We start from the raw sequence: 14,725 nt of genomic DNA, 5'->3' as shown, positions 1-14,725 counted from the left end.
TGCTTTCCAGCCACGTTGCTCTGCCTCAAATGCCATGTCTGCATACTTCAGCCTTTTCCTCTCATGAACATTCTCCTACCAGGGTACCGTCAATTCTATGAAGTGGACCCGAGTATCAGGTCAGGTCTCAGGGTGTTAGTGACAATATATGATGGGACTGTAAGGCACTGGCACACGTCCACCAACGTATCCAAGCCTCAAGCTTTCTCCATCTGACCAGGAGTGGTCAGAGGAGGAGGCCCTCTGTGTCCTAATAGAGCATTTTTCCAATGTAAAGCACCTCTTGACTTTACTCTGACAGAGACAGTTTAAATAAAGTTTATTTTATTATACAAACCACTGAACCAGTGCATGCTAAACATTTCACCACATTAACAACATTACCAGGCGAGCAGCATTTCAGTGTAAAGGATGATCACTTCATATGGCCATATACATTTAAAAAGTGTGGCAGTGGGGGGGAAGAAAGAAAAATAAATACATTTTATTGCACTCTACTTTTTCTTGACTCTATTTTAGATCATTAAACATTAGAAATATTATATACTATATGTAAGCTTTGACAACTCAAATAAAAATGAATACAGAACAAAATGTAAACTGATGCAGCAACGCAAAGTCAGACTCCAGACAATATAATCTATATTTACAGTAATAGCATATTCAGTAAATGTCATTCTTACATCATATTAAATACAGACAGCTGAGTCAGTTGCACCGGTGTAGACTCTTGATGAAATTACTTTTGCATATTATTTTGATTAGAATTGGTGGTAAATGCGTCTTAGATTAAGTGATAAATTAGAATTAGAATAATTAGTGATTGAGAGCATTATTTCCTCATAGCATAATATTGTAAAAAGCAAAAATTACTGAAATTCACAGATGAATGTTTAAACGCATTGCATTTACAGATTATGGCTGTAAACCTTATTTTTCCTGATCGAGACTAATCTGTGGTTTCTTTCCCAAATTAACTAATCGATCATCCAGTGTGCTAAATCAATCAATTAATAAATAAATAATTTTAAAATGCAGTCAAACAGTAAAACACCATTTCACGTTCCAGTAAGGTAAAACAGAGAGAAGCAGCTAATGCTCACGTTTGACAGAAGATGTTTCTTTCACAAAAATACAGAAAATCTGATCAACTAATAATCAAAACATTTTCTGATTAATCTCCTGCCATCAGCCAACAATAAGTCGAATAACTAGTCAACACTGATGTATTTATTTTGCGCATTATGTGATGATTAGAGGTGGAAACTGGTTTTTATTTGAACAGTTTTACCTCTGGACATTATACCTCTGGAAAATTGAGTGAAAGCAATTGTAAAATGTAATTGTCATCAACGCTGATTAAAATGGATTAACTGACGACCTGTCTGCAACAGTTTGTCATTCTTTTTCTGCTCACACTCTTTATCAGGCTCAAGGCCGCACTCTCACAAACACATCATTGCAGAACTCAGCACTGTTCACATTTGTATTTTGAACCCTGCACTTCACTAATGCAATTCTGTTGTTTGACGTTGGCGCCCTCTAGAGGAGAGGTTCATGCACACCACAAGGGTCTGAATGAAGATCATATACTGTATATGTATATATATATATATATATTTATTTAATATATTCAACTTTGACAATCTAATGACAAGTGGAAATAATTTCTTTGATAAAATTAGGTATGTTTTCCATCTATCCATCTGCTATACTGGTTAACCTTGAACGTCGCATGGGTTTGGCTGAGGTGCAATAGAATTGTCTTCGAACATAAAAAAAATAGTCTGCTTGGAAATATAATTTGTGTTGTGCACTGGTAATGTGTACTGTCACATGGCAGTTATTATAAAAACACTGATTATAGTCATGTAAAGGATTATGTATTCCACTGTGGGTTGATACATTCTGTTTTTTCTTGATGACTAAATAATCTATTATAAACTCATTTTTCTAAAACTTCTCTTGAGGAAGTAAAAAATAAGATATGTGGTTTTCACTGCGACTGAAAGAAGCTCCAAGTCAAAATAACTGGACCAATAAATGACAGATTTCTTTTGTTTTAATCCAAACAATTGACAATAATTTTGAGGCTTTGCTTTTGGTGTCTGGTCAAATGTTTGAGAAAAAAATCTGTGTTACTAAAATCCTGCATACACATCTATTATACCAATGTCTCGTTTAGCATTCTTAATACACATAGCATTTCTTCTTCACTGCTTAAAATAAACAGCTAACCCCCTGATGTGAAGCCTGTTAGGGCCATTTTGATTGTAAAAGGTAAAAGTGATCAACTATGATCCTGGGTTTGGTCTCTAATCAAATCTGATCTGGACCCAGCAATTTCTCTAAAAGGCATATTCTGTTATCATCCCCACCCGCATCCTTATATCCTACACTACGATAGGAACACAAAAATAATAGTTTATGCACTTACAAAGCCCAGAAAATAGAGGCAATAGAGTATAGCTCACCAGCAGTTCAGTCCAAAAGGAGAGAAATCAACAAAAATGCACGATAACACCCAACTCACCAATGTATTAACTTGGAATATCATGCAATTAAATACCATCTACAGCATAGTTGGAGTTAAGTCACCACGAAGAAACTGGAAATTTACATAAACAGCAGTGATACTAGAAGTTCAACCATTGTCATAATTTCAGCAGTTAACTTGCAATGTTCAGTACATAGAGAATCGGTTAAGAGCGACACTAATATCTTAGCATGCTGCATGGTTTTCACTGTCTCACAGAGTGGCTCAGAGGGGCCCCGGTGAACACAGAGGCGTGGGTTTGGGGTCCACTACACTGCAGAGTAAAGAGGGGAAAAAAACTCTGTTGAATGACAAAACAAAACGGATAATTAAATACACCCACTGGTCTCTCTCTCTGTGAGACGCGTGGCTTGTTCATTTCACACAGGCAGCCCTAGTCGTGCAGAAAAACAGCCACAGGTTATAAGAATAACAGGTAGGAGTCATGCTCGTCATAGAAAAAGAAGACAATAACAGGAGGAACGGTTTAGAGTGACTCATAAATACACTGTACAGTTGCAAGAGCACAACGACAGACTGCAGCCATAGTAATACTAGAGGGAAGGAACAATAACTCTATGTTTGAGGGGAGATCTTGAACAGGAGGGTGCCACATTGGAGCACAGGACACAGGAGGTGTTGTCCAGGTGTGTTGCAGTGTCAGACTGCAGCCACATACAGGCCGACAGAAGACAAGATGTGGGCTGTACGGTTCCCTTTAGCAGCTGATGGATACGCCCTCTGCTGTACTGTAGGTTTCGGCGATGGGAGCTTCGTTGTCGCCGGCTGCTGTCGAGGTTGTAGGGAGACAGAGAGAGAAGAGCGAGGTGGGTGTGTTGGGGGGGGGGCAGGAGGACGGCCACCATCCCATAATCAGACTCTTTAAACTCAACCTCCAATCCACCTCCGCCTCTCTCTCACCACTGACTCTCTCTTTCTCTCTTAGATTATCCACTCATTCCCTGTCCACCCCTCTCGACCTCCTCATCAGTGTCACGTGCCTGAAGGAAGAAACAGAAGTTTTGTTTTTTGTTTACTTTTCACGCCATTTATCAAGGGCCTGCCATTACAAACGAGCGGCCAATCACGAGTCAGTCTCAGCTGTCCATCAGCATAAAATATCTAATAAAAAAAAAAACATACACCAGAGGGATAAGAACTTCTTAAAATGACAGATCCATCTTTGAGAAAGAAAAAAAAATGTATCTGTACTTTTAGGAAGACATGTCCCTAACATCCGCTGGTGGTCACTAACATCTGAGTACATCAACTGGCAGTAGGCATTTATTAGTGCGGTAGAACATACAAGGGATATTCTCCATCTTGTCATATATGTTCTTAAATGGAAAAGTGTTTAGTTTAAAAAGGCATAGAGGTAATGATGTCTGATCTACTGCTCTACATGGCTCTTATAGTACTGACATACAAGCCAGTAGTCAGTCAGAGTTACCTTTAGCCTCAGCGTAGCCTCAAGTTCGGCCTTTATCATTGATTACAAGCCCAAAACACTTGAGGACGCTAACGTGCACAACTGAAGTTATGTCCCTAACATCCGCTGGTGGCCACTAACACCTGCTAACATCTACTGGTAGTTGGTAACTTAATTTGTGCAGAAGACCTTCAAACGTACACCATCTTGTCCTATATTCTAATATGACTTTTGAGTTTGGTCCATGTCTCCCCCACTGACATGGAGGAGGCAATCAAGATGATTTGGCTTCACTTTAGGGTCAGTCATGTTGTCTATCTTTATAGAGAGATTATGGTTCTGACACGTGAATGTGTTTTGTCTGCACTGTGTGTGCTGTGATTGTTGTGTTTTGTACCTTATCCCTGCAGAGGGGCAGCAGGAGCTCCTGAGCAGTGGAAGTGGACGTTTTGCCACCGACTGTCCCTGCGGTGCCACACCCTGGTCTCTTCTGATTGGCTGGAACGGGGCCGGCCCTGCCCGTCGACAAACTGCGTCAGACGAATGTACGCGATGCAGGCGGCCTCGTCTCCGATCATGTGGACGTGGGGGTTGAGGATGGTGGTGTGGATGGGTTTGCTGTTCTTGGAGAGGACTGATGGGAGAGGCGAGTGTCCAGATTCAGACAGAACGTAGCTTTTAAATTCATCAGCAACTCAAGTTAGACGAGACAGATGCAAATGTAAACTTACGATTGTCAAAGTAAAATCTGTGGAAGTCCATTCCCTCCACTAGATTACCCAGCCCCTCGGGCTCAAACGAGGTCAGGCCAGGGTCGCAGATCTTCCTGCAAAAGGTCAGAATACGACCCTCAAAAACAATTATTCTAGACTCAACATTATTCTTTTTGAATTGGCTTGTTTAGGGGTTAAAGTGCTAGTCCACAAAACACTTCACCCACCCCTCCATCGGCATTGTGGTAAGTAGATAATGAGTGAATCTTCATGTTTCAGTGAACTATCCCTTTAAATGATTCTGAAACCAGGACCAAAACAGAATACATGTCCACAATCTCATGTCACTATACCAGAAGATGTAATCTTGATGTAAAGATTGTGACTCAGCATCATAATTCTGATTTATTATGTCTTATTTTTTAGTTAGTGAGTCAACTGAACTCTCTCAACGTTATGACTCACTTGTTAAATAGTTTTGTATCATGCACCACCCCCCCCCAATAAACACACAGACACACGTTTGTACTTCTATCTTAGTAAGGACACTCATTGGCATAATGCATTCACTAGCCCCTTACCCTAACCTAAAGCTAATTCTAACCCTAATCCTAAAAGCAAGTCTTAACCCTCAAACAGCTCATCTAAAGTGTGTCAGAAAGTGAGGACCGGTCCAAAATGTCCTCACTTTCCCTAAAAGACCGTCACGCCGTAGGTACTAGGCTCAAAACGGTCCTCACAAAGATATATGTGAAGGTATCACACACACATGTGCATTCACAATCTGCCTCTATTCTTAGTTGTGTGGGGATAAAACAATGACTGTAATTACTCTTTAATCTTTTAATACAAAGAGAGAAGACATTAGCATGACAGTCAGATTAATGGTTCTCTATGGCTGGAGGGGAGCTTTGGGATCGTACTTTTCCTGCAGCTGATGAGGTCTCTGTTCATGGAACAAGAAAGACTGATAGAGAAGTGATGGACTCACGCGTAGGCTTCAAAGTCCCCGTTGTTGACAGCTTCGATCAGCTGCTCTGTGATCTTTATGATCTCCTGTTTGCGAGCTGCGGGGACAAAACAGAAGGACTGTGAGAACAGTGGGGCTGCATCCCCGTGCACACTGATGCTCTCATGCACAACACTCCGGGTCAAACTCACTCACAAGCACTGAGAAGCACACCGAGGTCCAACGCACCTAAGAGCTTGTTACTCATTGTCAGTCACCTCTCTGTCATCAGTGGCTCTCTGAGGGGAGTCTCCTCCATGCTGCCGCACACCTAAACAAAACTACTTCCATGCAGGAAGTCCCGGGGTTTCCCTTTTCCCCCAGTAGGACAGGTGATCCTCACCTATATTTCCCAAAATAAAATGCCCTTTCCTGCTGCGTCCAGCAGCTGAATACTCACCTCCGTCCATCATCCATCATATCTCTGGTTTGCATGTGAGGAGCTTGAGCTCATCACGCTATTTCTGTCTCAGCTTTTTAGATCAGATTTACTGTGTCCTCCTCTCGCTTCCTCCCAACACTGAGAGGAAGGAAGGCTTAGCTTGCTCTGATTCTCTCTCTCTCTCTCTCTCTCTCTCTCTCTCTCTCTCTCTCTCTCTCTATATTCACAATTAATAAATTAATACAAAATATATTGTCAGTACAATTTCACATAAAAATATGCCCCTTCTGTTTTTGACCAGATTTGTTTTGTTTGGATTATATTTTCTCCTTTTTTGGTATATTTGTTTTACTTGTGAGTTGGGATTATTTATTTATTTTCATATCATCACCTCGACTTATATGTGATTTCCTTATTTGTTCCATTCCAGGTATTCTTTTATATCTGGGTCCAGATCAGGTGTGTGGACTTGATTTGTATCTTTGGTAGGGACACTTTTTTTCAGATAGCAAAAACTAATATATGCACTTCTTCTCTTTACTTATTCAAATGTATGCACACATACAGAGTCTGACTCTGCAAAACTTAAATTAAATGTGTGTTTGCTGATATAACTTTCTTGAAACTGGGCTTGTGTGATCGACTTTGTCAAATTTTAAACAGACATACATTTTATGATGGAAAGATATATTTTCAATCTGTAATGCAGTTTGAAGTTGAGGGTTGCCAGATCATAGTCAAGTATCCCCCATACTCTGCGCTCATTCTGAGATCAATTACTAATTGCAAAAGTGATGTCTCTGAAAACTTCTGAAACCAAACTGAAATTAGTTTTCATGCAAGAATGGATGTAACTGATTCAACACTTCTTTTTCCAGAATCTTTCTAAAAGATCTAAAAGTTCAACTCATTGAAATATTTACAAACGCCTGAATTAAAAAGCAATGATTGATGTAATACAATTCCAAATAGTGCAGCATGTGTTAAATTAGAAATAAATTAAGATCTACCCCTCTCAGATACAGTGATAGGTCAAAGATTTATAATCTTATTTGGAATTGGAAAACTAACTCTAAATAAGAAGTAAACCTAAATGCTTTCATTATGCTGAGGTCTGTTGTTTTTTATGGTGAGTCTACACAAAGTGTTTCAGCAACATTTTTACTGTATTTACAATCAATCCAGATGTTAGCTGCACACATACTGTGACCCACGCTTCAACTCTATTCTCTCTTTACCTTGGTAATGATTGTGTACTGCGTTCTGAGTCCTGCCAAAGTGAAGGTGACCTAGAGTCAGTAATGTGCTTTAATGTGTACACTTAGGAAACAGACAGACACTCTTTGAAGACTTTTCCCCTTAAAATTCATATCATGTATTAATCTATTTTACTTTCATCATCATTACCCTGCATGCCGGCATGGCCGAAAGACAAAATAATTTAACACCTGGACAAATCTTGATGGGGATGTTAACTATCGGAGTTAATTGGTGAAGGGGAGTGTCCAAAAAACACATTTTCCAAGATATCTCTGTAATTATAGAGAGACAATCTAAAGCTAATGTTGATCAGAAAAAGGCTCCCCATCATATAATGTCATATGACAAGAAACGTCGTGAAAAAGTCAGAAAATGATGTCATACATAGTTAAAAAATAAATGTTCTCTGCATCCTAGAGGACTATAGACATGACTTAAAGCTTATATAGACTTCTGCAACCAGTAACATAAGAAACACGGCCAGCAGCTTATTAGCTGTATGAGCATTGCCTGACACAGCATGCACAGGGTATGCATCACCCCTCCGCTGCCTTTCACTTTCATTAGTGGTTATCGACAGTACGTCTGCAGTCATCTCATGAACTGTATGATAGTAGATGCACAAATCCCTCCCCCCCCTTAGTGTATAACCTACCTTTCACATCTTCATCCTCAATAGTCGTGGTGCTGCTGTCCGATGATCCCTGCAAAGTGCACAGACAAAGATTTCAATTATTCTGAAAAAATGTAAATGCCCTTTCAGATATGTATACACCCACAAGTACACACACACACACACTCATAAATGCATGCACACACGTACACAAGACCTTGATCATATCTACCACATCTGACTGGAACTTAATGCCACAAAATTGCCAAAAAAGATAAAGAACACAACAGATGAGCGTGTGACTCAGCAGCACACTGGCACAATCCCGTCTGTGGATTGAGCCAAATCAGCAAAGACGGACACAGGTGACTGTACAGCACATGACGTTGAGCCACTGTTACACACAGTCTGAACAGTAGGACGGGGTTAATCTGGTGGAAAGTCTTGCTCAAACAGCAGCGCGACCACTGAGCTCCATTTGCCTGAGCACAGAGGGGCAGTATAAGACAACAAAACACCTCCAAGGGGTCACAGCTCCACCATCTCACACTCGATCTCGCTCATTCATAAATATACACAGAGATGCACACAGAAATACGTAGAAGATTCTCAATGAAATAAACACATCCTGCAAAACAACAGGCTTTTCCAAATACAGTACGGCTTTACCCACACAGATAGAGAAAAACAGGGTGAGGACGACGATGACAAATGTAAAAAACAGGAAAGAATTTCAGAGATGGTTGGAGAGAGGGGAGGTGTACCTTGGTCCCATCTATTGGATTATGGATAACAGTAGTCTGAGGCTCCTGGAGGAAGAATGGGGAGAAAGAAAGAAAGGATGGAAGGTAGGAAGGAGTGAAAAGAGTGTGTGAAGTGAATGAATGATAAAGAAGTGAAGAGATGCATGAGGGAATGTTTCAGAAGATGAAAGTTTGAGAAACAAGATTAATAGAGAGCAGGTTGTGCATGAAAAGAGGGAGAGAGGAGTGAAATATTTTCAATTTGAGCAGAAGTTCCGAATAGTAGAGTGATGATCATAAACATCAGGATGATTTTAAATCCCTAAATGTCTCAGAATGAAACTATCAATCAGAATGAGTGATCTAAAGCAATGTTTAGAGTTATTAAACTCAACTCTCTCTCTACGACATTAAATAATACATCAAGTTACTACATGTGACATTGTATGACCCAAACATACATTAAGTTCTGTTCATGGCTTTTAAAGGATAAGTCAGTTTTTGTTGTTGTTGATTAATCCCATAAAATACCAAAACCAACAATGAAAGCATCTAGTGACAAGTGTGTGTATGTACAGCGTGTGATTCCTCTGAGCTACAGAGCTACATTTATTTCCACTTGTTACACTGGGTGACATGTTCTGTCATCACCATGAACACACACATAGTGCGGTTTAATTTGAATCAATGCCTCACACACCATGCTACATACCCACCAAGTGCAGATTAATCCGCTGCGGAAAATAGTCCCAAACAAAAGCGCTATTTCGTTCTTTTTAAGTAATGTTTGCTAAAAACTACAATGGGTGACTGACATAGTAGTAAAGTGAGAAAGTATTGAAAGGCACTAACACATTGTTGGTTTTGGTCTTTATATCCCTTAGTTAGAACACCAGACGTATCCTTTAACTACAATAAAGAGATTATTTTATATTTCCAATGTCATGTCAATATTAAACCTGTCAGCGGTTTGCAAAAGATCTTGACAAATAAAATACACAAACATCCAAAGTTCATACGACATGAGTCTACAGATTGTAAACTGTGGAACATACAGTTTCTGTTTTTTTTTTATTAAATACTTTGAAATGGGACATTTTGGGAAATGCACTAACTTGTGTTCTTGCTAAGACTTTGGCTGGAGACGGGTCAGCTTAGCTTAGCATTCAAACTGTCAACAGGGGGAAACAGCTAGCACAGCTCTGTCCAAGGTCACAAAATCGAAATTACAGCACCCGTAAAGCGCACTGAAGAGAAATCTCTTTTTTTAAATCAGTAGGAAATCTAAAAACTATCTTTCGGGGGACTTTGTTCAGTGTTTTTAGGCAACCACTGTTTCTCTGTTTGAGTAAGATTAAACACAGAAAACCTGATGCATAAACATCAGAGTGTGTGTTGGCATCTGTTCATTTAAAGGAGAGGTTCACACTTTTTTGAGTCTATCTTAAAACAATAGTCAGGTGCCCAAAGAGAAACAGGTTTGTTGGTTCATGCTTTTTCTTATAAATATTTTTCCTTTCAACTCTGTGTCCTGGGCCTGGAAGAAATTTCCTCATTAATGTCAAGGAGACTGACCCCAGAGTAAATATGATCATTAACCGGATGCAATTTACAACTGGAAAGACTTTGTTGGAAACTGTTTAAGGGCAGGCTCATTTAATAAATACTTGAAAGGTTGTGGATAAAGCATCTGTCACTCACTGTCTAAGGCGTTTGCTGAAACCACTTAGAAGAAGAGCTAGTTGTTTTTGTTTTCATTGAAGAAATGCTGATATAACTGCAGCATCTACACAAACCTCTTTAGGAGTTGATATTGTTGCTAATGCTAACAGCTGCTTCCTGCAGCCGTCACACCTAAGACCCCGTACAAACCTGGTATTCAAATGTGCTGCATGCGATCACAAGCTGACAGCTCGGAGTCCAGGTGTGAACGCACTCATAGATAGCGACACGATCACGACAGACCAAAATTCGGAGGTGGTTAATTAGCCACATGTCTCCACATTCTTTTAGCAGTGTGAATGTGGTCCTGGCCACACTGAAGGACCGCCTACTCAACCGACTTCCTCTGTGTAAGCAGCAACACGTACACATACCGGTCATTTAAACTGTTGCAACAGGCAACAACAGCAAACAGAAGTGATTTGCTCAGCCTCTGTCTGTGTTATTTTGATTTGTTTTTCTTCTCCTTGCTGCTTCCATGCATTATATATTTGCGAGTGAAAATGATGTGCGTGTCTATTTGCATATAAGGCGGGAAAGTGAGATCCGATCTCAGATCCGATTACAAGATGCATGTGGGGCCACATTTTAATGTCAGGTGAGAACACACGCACTCAGAGCTGTGATCGGATCACAAAAACTACATGTGAATACCAGGCATGTACTGGGTCTAAGACACCGGTGGTTCCTCCCTGCCAAACCACTGTGGTTTGGCCACAAGCCAATAGCTAGGAGCCTGGAAAGAAGGAAATCCTAGCTTGTGAGAAATCCAGCTGCCGGCAAGGTTAGTTTGTCATAGCTCAGTTGTGAAACCCAATCACACAGCACAGTGTTGCTGCTGACAAGCTGCTGTCAACTGTGTCAGGCAGACATCACAGCTGAAAGTATTGGAGCAGCCAACAGAAACAAGCTGCACTGTCTCGCCCTGCGTTGTTTTCATCACTCGTCTCCACTTCCATTTCCGTTAGTTTAGAGGTTTCAAGTCGAGACTCTGTTTGTGAAGTTTACAGCCTGCTCCACCGTCCTCCAGGCAAGGAAAAGAAAAAGTGCATTTCCCAAGTTGTCAAACTATTCCTTTGAAAGCTGTGGAACCTGATTTAATACACAAAGTAAAACTAATACAGCACAACCATCCATCCTTAACCTCTGTCTCTATGTCTCTCTCTCACACAAACACACACACACACACACAGCATTTTGACCGTGTTTCTGACAGACAGACGGACGGACGGACACAGAGCTGCATACCAGTGTAGCAGTTGTGATGTTGCCTTTGGGACTGGTGACTATGCTGTTTCTCGTGCTGTTTGTCTGGGGCTGTGCAGGAAACACAAAGTGCTATATTAGTGCTCCGCAGCAATGGTGAGAGGTGCCATCTGCTGGCTGTAAAGTGGGTGGTTACTGTGTAAAAAAAAGTGTAATAGAGGTAAAAATAGCAGGCAGAAGCAGAGTGCTCTGGAGAAATAAAAAGTGGGTATGAAGAACAGAGTGCAGCCGTCCAACTTCCAGGGTTTGAGAGAGCAGACACACCAAAGATCCAAAAAGCTTTACCCTGCGTTTCTGACTACAGCGTTAATTAGACAAAAAGGTTTTGTACTATTAATCATGTCAGTTCCTTTGTACCTGCAGTAAAATCTAACACAACCCCAGTCAGAGTTCGGATTTTCAAGTCTGAGCTTTTTCATTTTCACTGGCTTCGGATGCTGGCTTGGCAGATGGGAAATTAAACCAGTGACAGATGTGCACCTTTGCAACATCTGTCAGAGATAAAGACACAAGCATCACATCCATTTTGTCAAACTCTGTGTGTTCTTCCCACGGACATGAGGGTCTCTTAATGTATCTCTCCAGAGTAAAACAACATCCGGCTGCCTCATTTCAGCAGAGGATGATGAGGTCAAAAAGACACAGCGTCGACACACATAAGAAAGTAACAACGAGCTATACATTCAAGTGTAAGGAGGACGTATGGACATAACCAACCACAGCACACACACACACACACACACACACACACACACACACACACACACACACACACACACACACACACACACACACACACACACACACACACACACACACACACACACACACACACAAATGTAATCACGCTGCGGCAACTTCATGCTTGAACCCAATTAACATTATTTTCTGCTCATTATTTTCCTCAGCGTGGTTTTGCCTGTGATTGACGACTGTGGTGGACAAAATAAAAAAAATTAAAATAATGAAATGCTGGTCAATAATGAGTGAAGAAGGAAAAGAGTAGGAAAGAGAACTGGAGTTAGAGATGATGTAAGAATATTTGCAAATACGTCTTGATGCAGCTTTTAAAAATGTATTATTATAACTAATCACTGACTAATCATAACTAATAATTTCAGCACTAGACTAGTTTAGCATTTGTATAAAGACAACAGCTATACTTTCAACCCCATACTAATCATCAATAAATCAATTAATTATACATTTTTGATCACCTGAAATTTAGCTTCAGTATGATCCATGAGCTTCCAATCGAGACAAATTAAAAAGATTAAAATTTAACAGCGTTTGTGTCTCCAGACGATGAAGTGCTTACGTCTCTTTGTCATTATATCTAATGAAAAACCTTCACTGCAGCTCTACACTCCTGAGTAAAGTTGGGGTAACAGCTTCTGTAGCTACTGAGGTGACCCCCGTCTGTTGCATTAAACTGGAATTAGAGTTGCCTGTTAGTGTCACTGAAAATCAAAGGGCAAAAATCAGCCAGAGAATTTTAAGCATCAGCATTTCCCCTTTGAAGGTCTCTGCCGTGCTGTTTATCCTGCCAGCCAACCAGCCAGAGGCGTAAGGAAGCATTCAGTTCAATTTAAACTCCATCATCTACGCAGCCTTCTTCTGTGGCGTCCTTACTTTGACACGCCGCCGTTCAGCAACGCTGCCATCTGAGGTGAGAAGAATCGTGTGCGAACAAAGTCGGCAAGTAACTCGGAGAGACCTAAGTCTAAACTCTCAAACCGCTGTCTGATAACAGAACAACTACAATGTGGTGGCCTCCAAGTCCACAGATCTTCTGCTGCTGTCCATTCCCTGTGTTTGTGACATTGAACATGACTCACCCAACAAAAACATCTTGGTCTGGATGAATACAGAAAAAGTTCAGTGACTTGAATCACGAGACAGCAGTCTCAAGTGTGACATTCAGGTGCTTTGTTCACACACTGTCTCCGCTGATGTTAATAATTGTGACAGTCAATGTGATAGTCTGTTGGGAATCCGTGGACGATGCGTGGAGGGGTGACACTTTGCTTAGAAGAGCTTGAAGAGAAGGGACGGATGAAAGAGAAAGAGGATGGAGGAGAAAGCGAGAGACAGTGAGATCGCTGTTCTCCATCAAACCATCTTGGATTGGAGAGAACAGGCTCGGAGCACGGGGAGGATGTGGGAAGAGCTCAAAAAACCTGAATTTTACAAAAGATTTCCTGTCAGCTCTAATTCCCTGAGTATAGAGCTGAGAGAATGAATGGAGAGGATGTTGAGACGGACCACTGTGGAGCTGATAACCACAGCAATCCTCCACACCACCTGAGAGACGCACAAAATGAGCCTTGTGCTGCAGCAAATGGGCATTTATGTCTAATGAGAGTTGCCGTTAGGAGGAAGGAGGTGATTTATATTCCTACTAAGCACATTACGGTATCTTGCTCTTACAGGAAAACAAATGACTGTAACACACTGTCTCCAGTTTTAAGAGAAGGAAAGCTACGGAGATTAGCACGTTAAGAAAAATGTTTAATTCCATAGGAAACGGATGGAAGTGGTTTGCTCGATTTGCACAACAATTACTTTATCATAGTTCTGTTTCAGATTCAACACAGATCCTTTTAGATTTACATAGAGAGGTATTCCTCTAAACTCTAGCGCTAAAGAAACATGGTGTTTGGCTGAAAGGAGGCATCTCACTACACGTTACTATACATGTTATTAGTGGCCACTAGAGAGCAGCAAAACAAGAAGAAAACACTGACATATGAACTGGCTAATCAATCGTTACAGCTAATATGGTAGCAAAACAAACCTCTCTTCACATGCTGAAACTCACTCACCTTTTTGCACTGATTTGACTTCCACCAAACATCTCTCATTTGTGGCTAAATGTTCCACTTGCTACACCGGCTAGACACCAACTTTCTCCATCTGTTGCTCAGTGCTGGTATTGCAGCATATAGTGCATTTATCTGAGCTTTTTCACTGACAAGTCTCGCCTACTGCTGAATGACGCTGATGTGGACAGTGATAAATGAACCAAAATTTGGCAAATCAAAGCAATGAG

General features: G+C 40.8%; 1 protein-coding gene across 11 annotated transcripts in view; it reads right to left on the bottom strand.

Moving 5' to 3' along the window:
- Positions 1 to 302: 302 nt before the first annotated feature.
- The window catches only part of LOC118098183 (calcium/calmodulin-dependent protein kinase type II subunit beta), a 49,431-nt gene continuing 35,008 nt past the window's right edge, over positions 303 to 14,725 (bottom strand). For 6 of the 11 annotated variants that reach the window (XM_035141773.2, XM_035141771.2, XM_047344471.1 and 3 more), the window contains 7 exons: positions 11,656 to 11,724; positions 8,707 to 8,751; positions 7,985 to 8,033; positions 5,670 to 5,745; positions 4,697 to 4,791; positions 4,363 to 4,599; positions 303 to 3,537 (listed from right to left, as the gene is read on the bottom strand). In XM_035141773.2, coding sequence (XP_034997664.1) covers positions 4,364 to 4,599; positions 4,697 to 4,791; positions 5,670 to 5,745; positions 7,985 to 8,033; positions 8,707 to 8,751; positions 11,656 to 11,724 — 570 coding nt within the window. In that variant the 3' untranslated portion in view covers positions 303 to 3,537; position 4,363. Of the gene's footprint in view, positions 3,538 to 4,362; positions 4,600 to 4,696; positions 4,792 to 5,601; positions 5,746 to 7,984; positions 8,034 to 8,706; positions 8,752 to 11,655; positions 11,725 to 14,725 lie in introns of those variants that run through there. The other 5 variants (XM_035141778.2, XM_035141779.2, XM_035141780.2 and 2 more) reach the window with 3 other exon arrangements.

The sequence above is a fragment of the Hippoglossus stenolepis genome, chromosome 18 (genome assembly GCF_022539355.2).
Source record: "Hippoglossus stenolepis isolate QCI-W04-F060 chromosome 18, HSTE1.2, whole genome shotgun sequence".
NCBI lineage: Eukaryota > Metazoa > Chordata > Actinopteri > Pleuronectiformes > Pleuronectidae > Hippoglossus > Hippoglossus stenolepis.
This window is presented reverse-complemented; position numbering and strand designations above follow the sequence as displayed.